Below are 22,500 nucleotides of genomic sequence, written 5' to 3' on the forward strand. Positions count from 1 at the left end.
CACAGTGAATTGAAGGGAAAGGAAGCCTTCGATAAATCAGTCAAAGAAAGCCATTGTGTCAGTGCTATTTGGAGGGAGTTACACCTTGCCTGTACCGGAAGTAGCAGACGATGTGCGCGTGACGTCACGGGTTGTGGAGCTCCTCACATCTGAACATTGTTTACAATCATGGCCACCAGCAGCTAGAGCGATTCGGACCGAGAAAGCAACGATTTCCCCATTAATTTGAGATTCATGGATGAGGATAGTGAGAGTGAAGGACTACAAAAAAAAGACGAGGGCAGTGGGAGCGATTCAGATGTTATTAGACACATTTACTAGGATAATTCTGGAAATTCCCTTATCTGCTTATTGTGTTACTAGTGTTTTAGTGAGATTATATGGTCGTACCTGTACAACCTGAAGGTCGACCACGCACCTTTCTCCAGCACCACTCGACGGGTGGTGGCGATGCCTATCTCTGCCCTTCGCAAGGGACCCTCTTCGAAACACGATTGTGGAGAGACACCGCCGACGGGCCGACAACGGGCGGAACGCAGCAGCGCGGGCCCACCTGGAGGCCGGGAGGCGGGACATGCAGCGGCAAGAAGAGGCGTGACACACGCGGAGCGAGACTGCAGCGGCAATCTAAGACAGGTGCATATACTACACACCTGCTCACAGTCTGTCCATCTGCTGCTAGAGTACAAAAAGGGCGAGGGAGGAACGAGCGGGAGAGGAGCACGGAGGAGGAAACACCGGGCAGCCGACCAGAAGCGCGACAACCCACACCACAAGAGCGATGACGCAAACCCCGGACGCCGAAAGGCGTGCAGAGGTAGCAGACAGGCCGGAAGAGCGCGCTGAAAAGTGACGCGACCAAAGGGTCAACGGACCAGGGATTTGTTGAAATAATAAATCTAGGTCAAAACTGCTATGATGCGTCATGTGTCAGGTGTCCCCGCAACCCACACGAGGACGGCAGGAAGTCCGTTACAACGATCTTTCGAAATGATCGCTGCATAATACACTGTACTTTGTGTGTGTGGTCCAATCCAACCGTGTTTGCATGACATCTCTGTTCCGTAGTAAAGCTTGACCGTCATCTTTCGGGAATGTAAACAATGAAACACCGGCTGTGTTTGTGTTGCTAACGGAGGCCGCAATACACCGCTTCCCACCTACGGCTTTCTTCTTTGATGTCTCCATTATTCATTGAACAAATTGCAAAAGATTCAGCAACACAGAGGTCCACAATACTGTGGAATTATGCGATGAAAACAGACGACTTATAGCTGGGAACGGTGCTGGAACAAAATGGCCTCTACGATGCGTGACGTCACGCGCACACGTCATCATACCGCACGTTTTAGCACGATACTTCCGCGCGAAATTTAAAATTGCAATTTAGTAAACTAAAGCGGCCGTATTGGCATGTGTTGCAATGTTAATATTTCATCATTGATATATAAACTATCAGACTGCGTGGTCGCTAGTAGTGGCTTTCAGTAGGCCTTTAAAGAACGTCCGATGATTGCACTATAAATCTTGCAGAGATGTGACATTCACGAACGAATCAGGCCTTTTGAATGGTTCTTATATAAGAACCGATTCCCACTTGTGAGCCGTTTTTTTTTTTTGTGCACACGCAGACGTCGCGTCGGAAATTGCCCACGCTACTACAAAATGAGGAATCCCGTCAATTCCGGACTATAAGCAGCGACTTTTTTCCTACACTTAGAACCCTGCGGCTTATAAAACAGAGCAGCTAATTTATAGATGTTTCTTCGCAAAAATAACAAAAAAGAAAAAAATGCAAAGACACCAAATAGGTGAAGTGAATCATATTTATATAGCGCTTTTCTCTAGTGACTCAAAGGGCTTTTACATAGTAAAACCCAATATCTAAGTTACATTTAAACCAGTGTGGGTGGGCACTGGGAGCAGTATTTTGCCCAAGGACACAAAGGCAGTGACTAGGATGGCGTAAGCGGAGCTCGAACCTGGAACCCTCAAGTTGGTGGCACGGCCATTCTACCAACCGAGCTACGCCACATACGTTTTGTGGTTTTTGCTATGGCGCTGTCTTTTCGACGATTTTGCTCATTGCAGGTGCTGCAATGCCCTTCTGTTTAGACTGAGCTTTCAGCCGGAAGTACAAGTATTCAAGCCGTCCGTAGTGTCTCTCAAGCAAGGTTTGTAACTTTTACAATGCAACTAAAACAATTCTTACTTACTAAACGGTCCCAAGTGTGATGTCTGTAAGACTGTTTTCATACATATTTGTACGTGCTACAGTAATGTTATGAAGCTAGCGTCGCCAACACGTTGACGAGTGTCTTTGTTGGTATTATTAACTTACAATGGCATTCTTTTCGTATTGATTCAGTTTCGGACATTCACCGTGGAGTTATTGAGTCTGCTTACCTGATTGGAAAGCTCACTTCCGCAGCTGGCGGTTCCATGACGATAACTTCTGTTTTGTTTGATCAGCCGTTTTACTGCCGTGTTACGGGCACCATTTGGAAACAATTAAGCGAGGGAAAAGTGGACCGTGAGATCGACAGGTGGACTGATGCAGACCCTGCATCGGTCCGAACATGGTAAAGGAAGATCTACGTCCCTATCCTCACTTTTGGTCATGAGCTTTAGGTTATGACCAAAAGGACAAGATCACGGGTACAAGAAATGAGTTACCTCCGCTCTCCTTTAAAGATTGGCATAGTTTCTCACCCTATCAGTCAGAACGCCCCCATAGGGAGGTGTTTAGGGCACGTCCGACTGGTAGGAGACCACGGGGAAGACCCAGGAAACGTTTGGGAGGACTGTGTCTCCCGGCTGGCCTTGGAATGTCTATGGAGGAAGTGGCTGGGCAGAGGGAAGTCTGGGCTTCTCTGCTTAGGCTGCTGCCCCCGTGACACAACCTCGGATAAGCGGAATGAGATGGATGGAGCTGAGGAGACGTACAGCAGGTGACCAGCACTACAGGAGGAGACAGAGGGGGGTGTGGCCACCTGAGCAGACCGGAGAAGAGTTTTTACAAAAACTCAAATAAATGCCCTCTTTAGGGCAATCTGACAATAAGTCTCATTTTTGTTCTTAAATGATTAAAAAAAAAAGGGCTCCAGAAAAATGAGAAGTTTTCTCCTGCTTATTATTTATCTTCTTGAGTAATTGAGTGAATGCTCCAAAACATTCACACATGGTTTTCTACACCAAAATTCATCTATTTCTTCTCCAGATTTTGGCGCGCTCTACCTTTCACATTTTTCACCCGATTCAAACTGTTCCAACTTCAAACTGTTCAACATATTTGGAAATCGCGGGCTTTCCCTTGAAAAATTCCCAAAATTCCCAGATTTCCGGGACATTTTTCCCATTTAAAAAGAGTTGGCCATTTGTCAAAATTTCACCATTTCCACATTTTCCAACCTATTCAAACCATTCCACCTTCAGTATATCGCATATCCTTTTTTCAACTTCAAAACAATTCCAGGAATTCCCCAATAATTTTTTCCAAACGCATCTTTCGCCCTTTTTCTTGGTAACTACTCCTGGTTAGCAGGGTGTAACGGTACGTGTATTTGTACTGAACCGTTTCGGTTCAGTACGGGGGTGTACTGAATGAGTTTCTAAGCTAAAGTCTTAACAAGCTGCTTTGCTTCTTCTGCCTCTGTCAGCACCCAGCATTGTCCCACCCACACAACCATCTGATTGGTTACATACATAGCGGTAACAGCCAATCAGCAGTGCGTATTCAGAGCGCATGTAGTCAATGCTTCGGCGTCGAGCAGATAGGTCAGGGGTCGGGAACCTTTTTGGCTGAGAGAGCAAAAAAGCCAAATATTTTGAAATGTATTTCCGTAAGAGCCATATATATATTTTTTTAACGCTGAACACAACTAAACGCATGCATTTTTAAGTATGACCAACATTTCTAGAGTATAATATGTCTCTTATTCTTTGTGATAACATTGTTATTCTGAAGATAACTGTGGAGGGGGCGTGGCCTGCTGGCCTGCAGCAAACTGGGGTGTGCCAGGACCAGCTTCAAAATCAGCGACAGGTGCGTAGATGGCCCACCTGGGCCTTGTTATCTAATCACCTGTCGCTCTGTTATTAGCAGCAGCCAGGCGGAGAGACGGGGTTGGGGCTGGAGCCAGAGCGCGAGCGAAAGCGAAAAATACAATCCGTGATATCGCTAAAATTCGCTCCATTCTGTCCACTAAAGACGCTGAGATCATTATCCATGCGTTTGTTACGTCTCGCCTCGATTACTGTAACGTATTATTTTGGGGTCTCCCCATGTCTAGCATTAAAAGATTACAGTTGGTACAAAATGCGGCTGCTAGACTTTTGACAAGAACAAGAAAGTTTGATCACATTACGCCTGTACTGGCTCACCTGCACTGGCTTCCTGTGCACTTAAGATGTGACTTTAAGGTTTTACTAATTACGTATAAAATACTACACGGTCTAGCTCCATCCTATCTTGCCGATTGTATTGTACCATATGTCCCGGCAAGAAATCTGCCTTCAAAAGGCTTATTAGTGATTCCTAGAGCCCAAAAAAAGTCTGCGGGCTATAGAGCGTTTTCCGTTCAGGCTCCAGTACTCTGGAATGCCCTCCCGGTAACAGTTCGAGATGCCACCTCAGTAGAAGCATTTACGTCTCACCTTAAAACTCATTTGTATACTCTAGCCTTTAAATAGACTCCCTTTTTAGACCAGTTGATCTGCCGTTTCTTTTCTTTTTCTTCTATGTCCCACTCTCCTTTGTGGAGGGGGTCCGGTCCGATCCGGTGGCCATGTACTGCTCGCCTGTGTATCGGCTGGGGACATCTCTGCGCTGCTGATCCGCCTCCGCTTGGGATGGTTTCCTGCTGGCTCCGCTGTGAACGGGACTCTCGCTGCTGTGTTGGATCCGCTTTGGACTGGACTCTCGCGACTGTGTTGGATCCATTATGGATCGAACTTTCACAGTATCATGTTAGACCCGCTCGACATCCATTGCTTTCCTCCTCTCCAAGGTTCTCATAGTCATCATTGTCACCGATGTCCCACTGGGTGTGAGTTTTCCTTTCCCTTATGTGGGCCTACCGAGGATGTCGTAGTGGTTTGTGCAGCCCTTTGAGACACTAGTGATTTAGGGCTATATAAGTAAACAATGATTGATTGATTGAATTGCTGGAAAGCAACTGAGAGACTTATTGAAAAATAAAACAATATTGTAACCCTGAAACAGGCTCTCATGTCAGTGGTTGGTGGTCTGAAGAACCCCCGGGAGGGCAAGCCCCACACTAACCGATAATAAATAAATCACTTCTTACCATTAACGCAGCTTCTTGAACATGTGTGGTAGAAAATGGATGGATGGATTAAAATGCATGAGAATGTTTTATATTTTGAACATTATTTTTAACACTGTGAATACAAGTGGAATTATTCATTACTTATCGTGTTAAGCAATGTCAGCTCAGATTTATCCGAGAGCCAGATGCAGTCATCAAAAGAGCCACATCTGGCTCGCGAGCCATAGGTTCCCTACCCCTGAGATAGGTGTTTAGCAGGTGAGCATAAGGCAGCGTACTCTCCCCAAATGATAATAAACACCGCCCAGTCAACTACTAGTAACATCACTATGAGCCCGTTGACCTTCTAGAAACTTAAACTGCAGCTCAGCTCGCTCGCAGTTCTGGCTTGAGGTGAAGGCTAATTAGCTTTTAGCGAAACGTTAGCTCATTTTGCGGTGTGTGTGTGTAGTGAAGTGAAGTGAATTATATTTATATAGCGCTTTTTCTCAAGTGACTCAAAGCGCTTTACATAGTCCATCCATCCATCATCTTCCGCTTATCCGAGGTCGGGTCGCGGGGGCAACAGCCTAAGCAGGGAAACCCAGACTTCCCTCTCCCCAGCCACTTCGTCTAGCTCTTCCCGGGGGATCCCGAGGCGTTCCCAGGCCAGCCGGGAGACATAGTCTTCCCAACGTGTCCTGGGTCTTCCCCGTGGCCTCCTACCGGTTGGACGTGCCCTAAACACCTCCCTAGGGAGGCGTTCGGGTGGCATCCTGACCAGATGCCCGAACCACCTCATCTGGCTCCTCTCGATGTGAAGGAGCAGCGGCTTTACTTTGAGTTCCTCCCGGATGGCAGAGCTTCTCACCCTATCTCTAAGGGAGAGCCCCGACACACGGCAGAGGAAACTCATTTGGGCCGCTTGTACCCGTGATCTTATCCTTTCGGTCATGACCCAAAGCTCATGACCATAGGTGAGGATGGGAACGTAGATCGACCGGTAAATTGAGAGCTTTGCCTTCCGGCTCAGCTCCTTCTTCACCACAACGGATCGGTACAACGTCCGCATTACTGAAGACGCCGCACCGATCCGCCTGTCGATCTCACGATCCACTCTTCCCTCACTCGTGAACAAGACTCCTAGGTACTTGAACTCCTCCACTTGGGGCAGGGTCTCCCAGGCACTCCACCCTTTTCCGGGCGAGTGACACCCAATATCTAAGTTACATTTAAACCTGTGTGGGTGGCACTGGGAGCAGGTGGGTAAAGTGTCTTGCCCAAGGACACAACGGCAGTGACTAGAATGGCACAAGCGGGAATCGAACCTGCAACCCTCAAGTTGCTGGCACGGCCACTCCACCAACCGAGCTATGCCGCCCCGTAACTCCACATCGTTTGTCCATTCACACCAAAACCATCCGCACTCAAATACACCCGTCTGTCCGTTCGTATAATGTGTTGGCGTGTCAAAGTGCACACAAAGACGACAGATCAGGACCGAGGAAAGAAGGGCCTGCGTCCCGGCTGCTCAGTACAACATAGCTAGGCTTGACATAAACATAAGAATGTTAAAAAGTAAGATTGTTCTATGGTTCACTTATTTTTACACTTGTATGACAGTTAATAATTCCCTGGCCACAGTTAACCCTAGAACATATTTCCATTTCCATCAATTCCTGCTAAAATAAAATGCTTCTAAACGTCCTGAGAGGGATTTTGATCTTGGTCCCTAACGGAGGCGGAACCATACGGGAAGTCGCGGTCCCTCGGTGTGGACTCACCGTCACGCCAAAGAAGTTGGTCTCGTTCATGACGTCCAGCACCATCTTGCCCACCTCGTGGTCGTCCACCGTGAAGTTGTGGTAGTGGTTTTGCCGCTGCTTGACACGCAGCAGGTCCATGACCCGGGTCAGGGTCTTGGCGATGACCCAGATGCCGTCGTAGGCGAAGCCGTGGAATTTGCTGGGCTCCACCCCTTTCTGGCGAAGCTCCCGGCTGTACTCCCTCTCGTACTCCTTTGGCGTCTGCAACAGGAAGCCATGACATCTCCTTTAATTTCCCTTGGCTTTACAAACTGTACTTTAGTTGATGCTATTTTTCCCAACGCTTTGAACACTGCGGCTTATAAAACGGTGCGGTTAATTTATGGACTTTTCTTCGCTAACAGCCATGTTTTGTATTCAATAATTTTCATTAAACCGGGGGTGTCAAATTCCTTTTAGATGGGGGGCCGAATGGAGAAAAATTTACTACCAAGTGAAATCACGGCACGATAACTTAAAAATAAAGACATCAGATTGTTTTCTGTGTTTAAAAACAGAACAAGCACATTGTGAAAATGTACAAATCATAACGTTGTTAGGTTTTTTTACACTTACCTATTGCGGTTAATAGAATTCTATCGTTATTTGTCGTTATTTATATTTTCTGAATACATTATGTGATAATGTTCATCAGTCAACTCATTAGTGTTGATATCAATCTATCAAGATAAGAAAATGATATCAAAATCAAATTACAGGATGTTATTTATGTAGTTTGCTCATTTTCCTCGACTGGTGCGCTAACATGTGGTTTACCGTATTTCCTTGAATTGCCGCCGGGGCGCTAATTAATTTAAAACCTCTTCTCACTCCTGCGCTTACCAAAGGCATGCGGTAAAAGTAAGCATGCGCTAAATATTTTAAAACCTTTTCTCACTCCGGCACTTACCAAAGGCATACAGTAAAAATTTGAGTGTGATGTAAGCTTGGACCTTAAATCCTACTGAATAGCTCTTAATCTTCTTCCCTTTATGCGGTTTCAAATTACCGGTATTGAAATCAGCCTCCTCCATTTTGAAAATGATGACAGGGGAAGTGTCACTCGTGACGTCATGAGTTTGAACCGGCGGTAATTCAAGTCAGGCGCATACTATATACCCTGCGGCAATTCAATGAAATACGGTATTTTATTTTTTTTACATAGGTGGCATCATCTACATAGAATTGCTATTGCGACATCTAGTGGACAAATTTAGAACAGCGGTTTCTTTCATTCAAAAATTGCGGCTCATTTTTATACTTAGCAAACTCATCCCGCTTGCCGGATAAAACCTGTTCGCGGGCCTGACCTTTGACACCCCTGCATTAAACTGATTGATCTTGAATGGGATTGTGCTGAAAATTGTAATTTTCCTGAAGGAACTCTCCTGACGGAATAAATAAAGTACTATCTATCCATCTAAACTCAAGCAGAGACACTGAAAATGTGTTATTGTTTGTGCCATGGCGCCATCTTTTGGACGGGTTCGCTCACTGCAGGTCCTGTGGGTTGAAAATGTACTTCCTGTTTCAATGCCCTGAACTGGAAGTAAAACCACCCGTAGTGTTTCTGTTTTCTTCATCACACCAAGCAAACGTTTGTTAAGTTTTACAATAAAACTAAAACTATCCATACTTACTAAACCGTGAGGAGTTTTCTCATGCATATTTGTATGTGCTATCATAATCAAACTAGCGTCGTTAGCATGAGCAAATATGTTAACACGTTTATGAGTGTTGGTATTATTAACTTACAATGGCAGTTTCACAAATTCCTCAGTAAATTCACCAAATTGTCACTGTGAAGTTATTGAGTCTGTTGAGCTGATTGGAGAGGCTAGTGGGCCTATGATGATGACTTCTGTTTTGTCTGATCCGCCATTTTACTGCCGTGTTACTACCACCGTTTGGAAACAATTAATTATGTAGAGTAAATAACTCATTTCACTGACTAATATAAAAAAAATATATTTTTTCTTCTACAATTTAGTGGGTGTGGCTTAAATACAACTACTGCCTTGTATTTAATGACTATTTAGGCCTACTAAGCTACCGTATTCAAATGCTTGGTTCTGGAGAGCCAAGTGTTTCCTGAGGTGCTGAAATAAGTTAGAGAACCATAGACTAAGAATGTTTATAGGTCAAAATAAATGAGTGACAAAAGAAAAGAAAATGTTTGCTAAGACAAAATATTTCACGCCTGGACTGCTGGTGCTCTTTTCAGTCTGGCTGCCATAATTATCTGCAGAGTAAATACCAAGAGGAGTGAAAGTTGGAGAGCAAAAATATCAAAGTCACGCTTGACTGCGTTTCTTATTTACCGCGTCTTTGCTAGTTGAGGGTTGGGGAGCCGTGGGGGTTGTCAAACATTTCCTGTCATCTCGTCTCCGGACCGCGATATTCAACTAGCAACCCCCGAACATAGCGTCACCTTGGCAGCAGATTGTCAACACGAGCGGTGCGTTTGACATATAGAGGATCTTTGACTGCTTGTGTGGAAATATGACATTTTGAAGCTTCCTGGTCGGAGTTTGGAGGCGGGGCTCACCCTGCCCGAGATGCCTTTGATCTGGCGAGCGCTGAGCGGCTCAAAGTCCACGCTGATGTAACCTTCCATGGCGACCAGCAGCTTCTTGGTGGTGCAGTTGGTGCTGTTGGCTTGTTCCCACCAGTTGCCCTGGTACCAGCCAGGAATGATCCACTGGTACTTGCTTCCAAACATGTTCAGGTTGTACGCCTGATGAGGGAAGAAACATTAGTGGGACTAGCATTATTCATATCACATGTTTGTATATATGTATGTGTGTATGTATGTAGAAACAGTATGTATATGTGTATTTGTATGTATATCCATCCATCCATTTCTACCGCTTAAACCCTTTGGGGTGTTGGGGGGCGCTGGCGCCTATCTCAGCTACAATTGGGCAGAAGGCGGCGTACACCCTGGACAAGTCGCCACCTCATTGTATGTATATATATATATATGTACCGTATGTATGTATTAATGTATGCATGTATGTATAAACAGTATGTATGTAAATACATGTATGTATGTATGTATGTATGTACTGTATATAAGTATGTATACGTATATATGTATGTATTTATGCATGCATGTATCTATATATGTAATATGCATGCATATGTATGTATGTATGTATATATGTATGTTTATTTGTATATATGTATGTATATATGTACTGTATGTATGTATACGTGTGTATATATGTATGTTTATTTGTATATATGTATGTATATATGTGCTGTATGTATGTATATATGTATATTTATATGTGCTGTATGTATGTATATATGTATATGTATATGCACCTTAGGAGGAGCTGCTCCAATTTCGTTGTTCTTTGAACCTGTTCATTGCAATAATGACAATAAAACTCTATTCTATTCTATTCTATATACACGTGCTATATGTACGTATTAATGTATGCATGTATGTATAAACAGTATGTATGTATGTGTAGATATGTATGTATATATATACTGTATGCATGTATGTACTGTATAGAAGTATGTATACATATATTTTTGTATATGTATGTATTTATGCATGTATGTATCTATGTATGTAATATACATGTATATATATGTATGTGTATATGTATGTATATTTGTTTGTATGTATACATGTGTATATATGTATGTATATTTATATATGTGCTATATGTATGTATTGATGTATGCAAGTATTTATAAGCAGTATGTATGTATGTGTGTATGTATGTAAATATATATGTATGTGCTGTCTATAAGTATGTATACGTATATATATGTATGTATTTATGCATGCATGTATCTATATATGTAATATACATGTATATGTATGTATGTATATATGTACGGTATGTATGTATACGTGTATATATGTATGTATATTTATATATATGTGCTATATGTATGTATTAATGTATAAATGTATGTATGTATGTGTAGATATGTATGTCTGTATATATATATATATATATATATATATATATGTACTATATATAAGTATGTATACATATATAAATTTATGCATGCATGTATCCCTATATGTAATATACATGTATATGTATGTATGTATGTATATTTGTATGTATATATGTACTGAATGTTTGTATGCGTGTGTATATATGTACAGTATGTATGTACGTACTGGGCTTTTGCATGAGGCGTGCAGAGAGGACTTACACAGCAGAAGACTTTAGAGGCCAAGTTCTCGTCAAACTGCCCGATGATAATTCTCACGTCGTTGTCCTGAGAAAAGGAAAACAAATCATCTTTTAATCTAGAAGCCTTCGCGCTTTTTCGGCCAAAAATATGAACTATGAAGTTAGTCAGAACATCTCATGAGTTCACTTCAAAAAAGCAGTCCTGTCATATTTGACTAATGTTTCTGCAGTAGGGCCTTCAAAACAGCAGAACGCTCCTGTTATATTGAGGATCTTTGACTGGTATTTTTGCATTAGGTTCTTAAAAGCATCATATTATTCCTGACATACAGACGAATAAGTCCTTAAAACAGCAGAACGCTCCTGTCATAATACAAGATGTTTGTGTTTAATAAGTGTTTCTGCAGTAGGGCTTTCAAAACAGCAGAACATTCCTGTTTTGTAGAGGATCTTTGACTAAAGTTTCTGAAATAAATATTCAGAAACAGCAGCTAACACCTTTTACATCGAGGATCTTTGATCGTCATTTTTTAAATACTTCCTTAAAAAAACAAAACAGCTCCTGTCATAATAGAAGATCTTTGACAGCTGAATGCTCCTGTCATATTGAGGATCTCTGACTGGTATTTTTGCATTAGGTTATTAAAAGCAGTATGGTATTCCTGTCATATAGAGGATCTTTGATTGGCATTTCTGAAATAAGTCATTAAAAACAGCAGATCGTTCCTTTTATTTTGAAGATCTTTGACTAGCATTTGTGCAGTAAGGCCTTAAGAACAGCTGGACACTTCAGTTAAATAGAGGACCTTTGACTGCATTTTTGCAGTTGGGCATTGAAAACAGTGGACCATTCATGTTTTATAGTCTTTTTGAAATAAGTCTTCGAAAACGGCAGAACGCCCCTGACATATAGATGATCTTTGACTCGTGTTCCTGCAGTAAGTCTTTAAAAGAAAAGCAGAATGCTTCTATCATTTTGAGGATCTTTGACTATTGATTCTCAAAAAGGACTTTAAAACCAGAGTGTTCATGTCGTATAGAGGATCTTTGACTAGCATTTTGCAGCAGATTCATAAAAACTGCAGGGCACTCCAGCAATATACAGGATCTTTGATTTATGTTTTTGCAGTAGGTCTTAGAAACAGCCGAACGGTCCTGTTTTATAAAGGAGCTTTGACTATAGTATGTCTGCAACACTACATGCTCCCTGGTGTGTGAATGTGAGTGTTGTCTGTTTGTCTATGTTGGCCCTGCGATGAGGTGGAAACTTGTCCAGGGTGTACTTTGCCTTCCGCCTGAATGCAGCTGAGAAAGGCTCCAGCCTCCCCCGCGTCCCCGAACAGGAATAGCAGTAGAAAATGGACAGATGGATGCAGTAGGTTCTCAAAAAACAGCAGAATACTAATTTCATAATAGAAAATTTTTGCAAATCGATTTTGAAAGTTATCCTTTAAAGACAGCAGAACGCGCCTGTCAGATAGATGATCTTTGACATGTGTTTTTGATTAGATTAGATTAGATAGTACTTTATTTATTCCGTCAGGAGAGTTCCTTCAGGAAAATTGACATTTTCAGCACAATCCCATTCAAGATCAGACAAACATTACAGGGAGACAGAACAGGATCGCTGACGGGTCTGCCGGCTTCCAGCGCCCCTTACAAAAAAGATGAGATACAGGTAAAACAAGGGGGGGAATGGGAGAAAAAAAAATAGAAGATTAAAATAAAATTAAAAAAATCAGTCTTAGCCTGGGCCCTGGAGAGGGGGTGCAGACTGAGGCCAAGGGAAAAAAAAACAACTCATAGCCATAGAACACATTTGAAGTAGGTCTTTTAAAACAGCAGAACGCTCCTGTCATTTAGATGATCTTTGACTCATGTTTTTTAAATAGGTCTTTTAAAACAGCACGGAGCTCCTGTTATACTGATGATCTTTGACTAAGGTTAAAGTTATAAACAAAATAAAGATAAGTTCCAGCTCTCCAGTGTTTATTGCATTGCATTACTTTTTTACAAAAAGTAAAAAAGTGTTTGCCGTGACTTATATTTGTTGTCACTAAATCCATGTGTTCATTTAAGACATTTCACACAATTGTATGCGTGTTTGCTAACTGTGAGGAAACGTCAGTCCATTTGTGTTGTAAATGTTGTAAAACAAAAATATTCCCACAAGAGAATAAAAAGTGGAGAATAAATGTTTTTTACATTCTGTGTGTCTCGGCCCAGCAGGTCGGTCAGAATACATCTCTGTAAATAATTCCGACCATCCCGCAGCAAGACAACGTTGGTGTAAACGCACACACACGACACACAGGCGTGGACTCACAAATGTGATCCAATAAAAGTGACAAAGTTTGATGAATGCGCTCCAAGACAGGAGGCGACACTGTGAGCCGTACAAGTGTGAAGGAATGGCGACAGCGTTAACGATACAAAACCTCCACCTGCTTGCCTTTCATGACTTTCTTTGTGTACTCCGAGACGTAAAGCTTAATGAGTTGGATTGTGTGCTTAAAGTGCCACATAAACTCCTTTAATTGATGAGGAAACACGGCCTGCTAGCAACTAACCCGCCTTCTTCTTACTCACGCTCTTCACAAAGCCTCCTTCCTGAGGCCATGGCCCATCAACCTCCATATGGCTGTCCGGGCATCCCACGACCATATATGGCCATCCAGTGACCATATATGGCTATCCTGCGACCATACATGGCTACCCCGAGACTATATATGGCCAGCCGCCATCCAGTGGCCATACGTATATTGCCAATGGGGATCCCACGACCATATACGGCTATCCGGCATATCACACCATATATGGCCATCCCACAACCTTATGTGGGCCTACCGAGGATGTCGTGGTGGTTTGTGCAGCCCTTTGATTTAGGGCTATATAAGTAAACATTGATTGATTGATTGATTGATATATGGCCAGCCGCCATATATGGCTGCCCTGAGACCATATGTGGGCATCCGGCATCCAGTGACCATATAAGGCCATTAGGGATCTCGCAACCTTATACAGCCATCCGACATACCACAACCATATATGGCCATCCTGCGACCATATATGGCCATCGGGGATCCCGCGACCTTATATGGCTATCGGGGGATCCCGCAACCATATCTGGCCATTGGAGATCCGGCGACCATATACAGCCATCCGACATACCACAACCATATATGGCCATTCCGCGACCATATATGGCCATTACACAACCATATATGGCCATCAGGGATCCCGCGGCCTTATATGGACATCGGGGATCCCCCGACCATATCTGGCCATTGGGGATCAGGCGACCATATATGGCCATCGGGGATCCCGCGACCATATCTGGGCATCGGGGATCAGGCGACCATATCTGGGCATCGGGGATCAGGCGACCATATATGGCCATCGGGGATCCCGCGACCATATCTGGCCATCGGGGATCAGGCGACCATATATGGCCATCGGGGATCAGGCGACCATATATGGCTATTGGGGATCCCGCGACCATATCTGGGCATCGGGGATCAGGTGACCATATATGGCCATCGGGGTTCTCGCGACCATATATGGCCATCGGGGTTCTCACGACCATATATGGCCATCGGGGTTCTCGCGACCATATATGGCCATCCGGGTTCTCGCAAACATATATGGCCATCGGGGTTCTCGCGGCCATATATGGCCATCGGGGTTCTCGCGACCATATATGGCCATCGGGGATCAGGCGACCATATCTGGCCATCGGGGATCAGGCGACCATATATGGCCGTCGGGGTTCTCGCGACCATACATGGCCATCGGGGTTCACGCGACCATATATGGCCATCGGGGTTCTCGCGACCATATATGGCCATCGGGGTTCTCGCGACCATATATGGCCATCGGGGTTCTCGCGACCATATATGGCCATCGGGGTTCTCGCGACCATATATGGCCATCGGGGTTCTCGCGACCATATATGGCCATCGGGGTTCTCGCGACCATATCTGGCCATTGGGGATCAGGCGACCATATCTGGCCATCCGGGATCCTGCGACCATATATGGCCATCGGGGATCCCACGACAATATCTGGCCATCGGGGATCAGGCGACCATATATGGCTATTGGGGATCCCGCGACCATATCTGGCCATCGGGGATCAGGCGACCATATATGGCTATTGGGGATCCCGCGACCATATCTGGCCATCGGGGATCAGGCGACCATATATGGCTATTGGGGATCCCGCGACCATATCTGGCCATCGGGGATCAGGCGACCATATATGGCTATTGGGGATCCCGTGACCATATCTGGCCATCGGGGATCAGGCGACCATATAGGGCCATCGGGGTTCTCGCGACCATATATGGCCATCGGGGTTCTCGCGACCATATATGGCCATCGGGGTTCTCGCAAACATATATGGCCATCGGGGTTCTCGCAAACATATATGGCCATCGGGGTTCTCGCGACCATATATGGCCATCGGGGTTCTCGCGACCATATATGGCCATCGGGGATCAGGTGACCATATCTGGCCATCGGGGATCAGGCGACCATATATGGCCGTCGGGGTTCTCGCGACCATATATGGCCATCGGGGTTCTCGCAAACATATATGGCCATCGGGGTTCTCGCGACCATATATGGCCATCGGGGTTCTCGCGACCATATATGGCCATCGGGGTTCTCGCGACCATATATGGCCATCGGGGTTCTCGCGACCATATATGGCCATCGGGGTTCTCGCGACCATATATGGCCATCGGGGTTCTCGCAAACATATATGGCCATCGGGGTTCTCGCAAACATATATGGCCATCGGGGTTCTCGCAAACATATATGGCCATCGGGGTTCTCGCGACCATATATGGCCATCGGGGTTCTCGCGACCATATATGGCCATCGGGGATCAGGTGACCATATCTGGCCATCGGGGATCAGGCGACCATATATGGCCATCGGGGTTCTCGCGACCATATATGGCCATCGGGGTTCTCGCGACCATATATGGCCATCGGGGTTCTCGCGACCATATATGGCCATCGGGGTTCTCGCAAACATATATGGCCATCGGGGTTCTCGCAAACATATATGGCCATCGGGGTTCTCGCGACCATATATGGCCATCGGGGTTCTCGCGACCATATATGGCCATCGGGGATCAGGTGACCATATCTGGCCATCGGGGATCAGGCGACCATATATGGCCGTCGGGGTTCTCGCGACCATATATGGCCATCGGGGTTCTCGCAAACATATATGGCCATCGGGGTTCTCGCGACCATATATGGCCATCGGGGTTCTCGCGACCATATATGGCCATCGGGGTTCTCGCGACCATATATGGCCATCGGGGTTCTCGCGACCATATATGGCCATCGGGGTTCTCGCGACCATATATGGCCATCGGGGTTCTCGCAAACATATATGGCCATCGGGGTTCTCGCAAACATATATGGCCATCGGGGTTCTCGCAAACATATATGGCCATCGGGGTTCTCGCGACCATATATGGCCATCGGGGTTCTCGCGACCATATATGGCCATCGGGGATCAGGTGACCATATCTGGCCATCGGGGATCAGGCGACCATATATGGCCGTCGGGGTTCTCGCGACCATATCTGGCCATCGGGGATCAGGCGACCATATATGGCCGTCGGGGTTCTCGCGACCATATATGGCCATCGGGGTTCACGCGACCATATATGGCCATCGGGGTTCTCGTGACCATATATGGCCATCGGGGTTCTCGCGACCATATATGGCCATCGGGGGTCTCGCGACCATATATGGCCATCGGGGTTCTCGCGACCATATATGGCCATCGGGGTTCTCGCGACCATATATGGCCATCGGGGTTCTCGCGACCATATATGGCCATCGGGGTTCACGCGACCATATATGGCCATCTGGGTTCTCGTGACCATATATGGCCATCGGGGTTCTCGCGACCATATATGGCCATCGGGGTTCTCGCGACCATATATGGCCATCGGGGTTCTCGCGACCATATATGGCCATCGGGGTTCTCGCGACCATATATGGCCATCGGGGATCAGGCGACCATATCTGGCCATCGGGGATCAGGCGACCATATATGGCCATCGGGGTTCTCGCGACCATATATGGCCATCGGGGTTCTCGCGACCATATATGGCCATCGGGGTTCTCGCGACCATATATGGCCATCGGGGTTCTCGCGACCATATATGGCCATCGGGGATCAGGCGACCATATATGGCCGTCGGGGTTCTCGCGACCATATCTGGCCATCGGGGATCAGGCGACCATATATGGCCGTCGGGGTTCTCGCGACCATATATGGCCGTCGGGGTTCTCGCGACCATATCTGGCCATCGGGGATCAGGCGACCATATATGGCCGTCGGGGTTCTCGCGACCATATATGGCCATCGGGGTTCACGCGACCATATATGGCCATCGGGGTTCTCGTGACTATATATGGCCATCGGGGTTCTCGTGACCATATATGGCCATCGGGGTTCTCGCGACCATATATGGCCATCGGGGTTCTCGCGACCATATATGGCCATCGGGGTTCTCGCGACCATATATGGCCATCGGGGTTCTCGCAAACATATATGGCCATCGGGGTTCTCGCGACCATATATGGCCATCGGGGTTCTCGCGACCATATATGGCCATCGGGGTTCTCGCAAACATATATGGCCGTCGGGGTTCTCGCGACCATATCTGGCCATCGGGGATCAGGCGACCATATATGGCCGTCGGGGTTCTCGCGACCATATATGGCCGTCGGGGTTCTCGCGACCATATCTGGCCATCGGGGATCAGGCGACCATATATGGCCGTCGGGGTTCTCGCGACCATATATGGCCATCGGGGTTCACGCGACCATATATGGCCATCGGGGTTCTCGTGACTATATATGGCCATCGGGGTTCTCGTGACCATATATGGCCATCGGGGTTCTCGCGACCATATATGGCCATCGGGGTTCTCGCGACCATATATGGCCATCGGGGTTCTCGCGACCATACATGGCCATCGGGGTTCTCGCAAACATATATGGCCATCGGGGTTCTCGCGACCATATATGGCCATCGGGGTTCTCGCGACCATATATGGCCATCGGGGTTCTCGCGACCATATCTGGCCATTGGGGATCCCACAACCATATATGGCGATTGGGGATCAGGCGACCATATATGGCCATTGGGGATCCCGCGACCATATCTGGCCATCGGGGATCAGGCGACCATATATGGCCATCGGGGTTCTCGCGACCATATATGGCCATCGGGGTTCTCGCGATCATATATGGCCATCGGGGTTCTCGCGATCATATATGGCCATTGGGGTTCTCGCGACCATATATGGCCATCGGGGTTCTCGCGACCATATATGGCCATCAGGGTTCTCGCGACCATATATAGCCATTGGGGATCCTTGATCTTATATGGCCATATATGGTCATACGTGTTAGCGACTATTGTTGTGTATATGCCAGCAACTACTGTTGTGTGTACACATTTTAGGATATGCATTTTTAAAGTGATAACAATTAAAACAATAACTTGTGACTATATTGAAATGATCAACTAATTCTTATTTAGAAAGCTTTGTGGACGGGATGCAGGCGCTCCCAAAAAAATCACATCTGTTTATGTTGTTGTTTTTTTAAATCAAATTACATTTGCTAATGGACTAGAAAACCCATTCAGAAAAGCTTCCAGTATAAAGTTTGTACATGGCATCACTTAGACCGTGATATGGATTTGGGGTCATATTACCCAGTCCTGGGGTGCAGGTGTGCAGGAAAGTCACATCAGCCTTTTAGAAAAGCCCACAAGTGCAGTAATGTGTAAAGCTTAATGTTTGTTTCATCCGTATGTAATGATGAAAAATGCCTGGAGTGAAGTAAAATAATACCAGACTATACAGTAATGACAAATATGTAAGCCATTAGTGCATCCATTACTAACGAGGGGGGTCACTTGAGGTCACGGTGCAGCCCCCCCGCCCTCGCTGAGCCATGACTCATTAGCGACTATCATGGAGAGCTGCTGTCCACAGCACAGTCAAATTGGAGGACAATTGACATGAATTATTCATCCCCAGGGATTTATCCCGGACAGCATTAACTGCTGCTCTTCATTTATTCAACATGCTGAGCAGAGAGAGGGGGGTCTCCACCAGGGGGCGCTGTCCCCCGAACACAACAGCGGCATCGGGCTCACCTTGAGCTTCTTCACGTTGATGCACGGGTCGTTGGAGAAACTTTCCGTATCGGCGATCTGGATGTCGGCCTTCTCCAACTCGCTCGTCAGGTCGTTCCTCACCTGAGACAAGAAGGAGGTAAGTACAGCGCAAGTGTTAGCGTAGCATAGCTTAGTTTAGCAAAGCAAACATTTTCAGATTTTTTATTTAGTGCGTGCCACTATTAGTAATGCCATTCGGGGTGAAATTTGGAGGAAAAAAACGTGTTCCGTTCATGTCATTCTGGATCAAATCTAGACTGAAAAAAATTCTATATTTTTTGGTGTGTTCCATGAGAATAACATTAGTCATTTTAGTGTTGATTTTTTTTCAAATCGTATTTATTTTTGTAATCATCACACGGATATTAATGGATAAAAATCATACTTAAATGGGTTCTCTCAGCCAGTCAAAGAAAAATACTGACAAACAATAAAATAAAATTGCTCAATTGATAATCCATCCATCCATCCATTTTCTACCGCTTATTCCCTTTTGGGATCTTGGGGGGCGCTGGCACCTATCCCATCTACAATCGGGCGGAAGGCGTTGTACACCCTGGACAAGTCGTCACCTCATCACAGGGCCAACAAAGATAGACAGACAACATTCACACATTAGGGCTAATTACATAACGTAAAATGATGAATAAAAACAACTTGGAAACTCGAGTCTTAATTTTCTGTAGTTGCAAGTTGTATAAATATGGGGACGGCATGGCGGACTTGGGAGAGTGGCCCCCACCTACTACCAACCTCGTCACGTCCGTTGTGTCCTTGAGCAAGACACTTCACCCTTGCTCCTGATGGGTGCTGGTTAGCGCCTTGCATGGCAGCTCCCACCATCAGTGTGTGAATGTGTGTGTGAATGTGGAAATAGTGTCAAAGCGCTTTGAGTACCTTGAAGGTAGAAAAGCACTATACAAGTATAACCCATTTAAAATTATACACACACACACACACAAAAAAAAATATATACACATTTACTGTACATGAACACATACATTTTATACACACAAATATATATGTGTTTACACACACATACTGTACATAAACAGATACAAACATGTACATATATAAATACACACGTGTACAAATACATGTTTACATATATACATACAAACATTATATATACAAACACACTCATATATATATAAATGGGGATGGCAAGATGGCGGCGCCCGGACGGGCTGCGACACTGCGGTGCTCTTGCTAAAGATGGAACATTTGGCGGAAATGCCGGACAGTTCTGCATACTTCATGGCTGGCTCGCATCGTGGTCACTCCGTGATCACGTACGACCGCCAGACACTTCTGGATATGGACACATCGGGCCGTTTTGGACTGATAGACGCGGGCGTGCTAAACATGCTAACTAGCATGGGGATACATCGGCGGCTACATCCAGCGGCCTGTGAAGCAGGGGAGTCTAGTAGCAGCGGGGGCCGTCTACGGAGCAGACGCCAGCGGTGTGATCGGAAACGCGGATGTCGAGCGGGGCTAAAAACAAAGCAGAAGGCTAATCCCCACAGTACTCCACTTCCCTCCACCCTGAAGACGGATTTAGATGGAAAATGCGAGACTACTGGTCTGGGTAAGGAGTCTGTTAAATTAGAACAAGTTTTTTCTGCTTTGAGTGTTTCAGAGTTGGACATGTGTTTTACTGAGGTGGCTAACTATGATGCGTGCAGTTTATCAAAGCAACAAACAAACAATCGGAAAATCCCCGTTACTGAGGAGGCTAACTATGATGCGTGCAGTTTATCAAAGCAACAAACAAACAATCGGAACATCCCCGTTACTGAGGTGGCTAACCATGATGCGTGCAGTTTATCAAAGCAACAATCAAACAATCGGAACATTCCCGTCGTATCAATTCCTAGATATGGTCGTAATTATACTGAATGCACTGGGCATAATAAACACAACATTATTAATATTGCTACTACGGATAATTTGATCAAAAATTCCCTAAAACAGCCCACTACCTATAATGTAGGTTTTTTAAACATAAGATCATTGTCTCCCAAAACGTTGTTAGTTAATGATATTATCAGAGACAACAATCTTAACGTCATCGGTCTCAGCGAAACCTGGCTTAAACCAAACGACTTTTTTGCGCTAAATGAGGCATGTCCTCCTAACTTTACACATGCGCATATTGCCCGTCCGCTTAAAAGGGGTGGGGGGGTCGCACTAATATACAACGAAAACTTTAACCTTAGTCCTAACATAAATAATAAATATAAATTGTTTGAGGTGCTTACTATGAGGTCTGTCACACCGCTGCCTCTACACCTGGCTGTTATCTACCGCCCCCCCAGGGCCCTGTTCGGACTTTATCAATGAATTCTCAGAGTTCGCTGCTGATCTAGTGACACACGCCGATAATATAATCATAATGGGGGACTTTAATATCCACATGAATACCCCATCGGACCCACCGTGCGTAGCGCTCCAGAGTATAATTGATAGCTGTGGTCTCACACAAATAATAAATGAACCCACGCATCGCAACGGTAATACGATAGACCTAGTGCTTGTCAAGGGGATCACCGCTTCCAAAGTTACGATACTCCCGTATACTAAAGTATTGTCCGATCATTACCTTATAAAATTCGAGGTTCAGACGCATGTTCGTCAAACTAATAATAATAATAACTGCTATAGCAGCCGCAACATTAATACGGCCACAACGACAACTCTTGCTGACCTACTGCCCTCGGTAATGGCACCATTCCCAAAGTATGTGGGCTCTATTGATAACCTCACTAACAATTTTAACGACGCCCTGCGCGAAACCATTGATAACATAGCACCGCTAAAGTTAAAAAAGGCTCCAAAAAAGCGCACCCCGTGGTTTACAGAAGAAACTAGAGCTCAGAAATTATTATGCAGAAAGCTGGAACGCAAATGGCGCACGACTAAACTTGAGGTGCACCATCAAGCATTTAGTGATGGTTTAATAACTTATAAACGCATGCTTACCTTAGCTAAAGCTAATTATTACTCAAATCTCATCCACCGTAATAAA

The 22,500-nt window shown here is 45.4% G+C and overlaps 1 protein-coding gene across 4 annotated transcripts in view; it reads right to left on the reverse strand.

Moving 5' to 3' along the window:
- Nucleotides 1-22,500, reverse strand: part of gabbr2 (gamma-aminobutyric acid (GABA) B receptor, 2) — a 412,418-nt gene that overhangs the window by 179,724 nt on the left and 210,194 nt on the right. For all 4 annotated transcript variants that reach the window (XM_061896997.1, XM_061896996.1, XM_061896994.1 and 1 more), the window contains 4 exons: nt 19,449-19,550; nt 11,264-11,329; nt 9,624-9,812; nt 7,055-7,297 (listed from right to left, as the gene is read on the reverse strand). In XM_061896997.1, coding sequence (XP_061752981.1) covers nt 7,055-7,297; nt 9,624-9,812; nt 11,264-11,329; nt 19,449-19,550 — 600 coding nt within the window. The remainder of the gene's footprint in view (nt 1-7,054; nt 7,298-9,623; nt 9,813-11,263; nt 11,330-19,448; nt 19,551-22,500) is intronic.

Source organism: Nerophis ophidion, linkage group LG04 (genome assembly GCF_033978795.1).
Source record: "Nerophis ophidion isolate RoL-2023_Sa linkage group LG04, RoL_Noph_v1.0, whole genome shotgun sequence".
NCBI classification, from domain to species: Eukaryota; Metazoa; Chordata; class Actinopteri; order Syngnathiformes; family Syngnathidae; genus Nerophis; species Nerophis ophidion.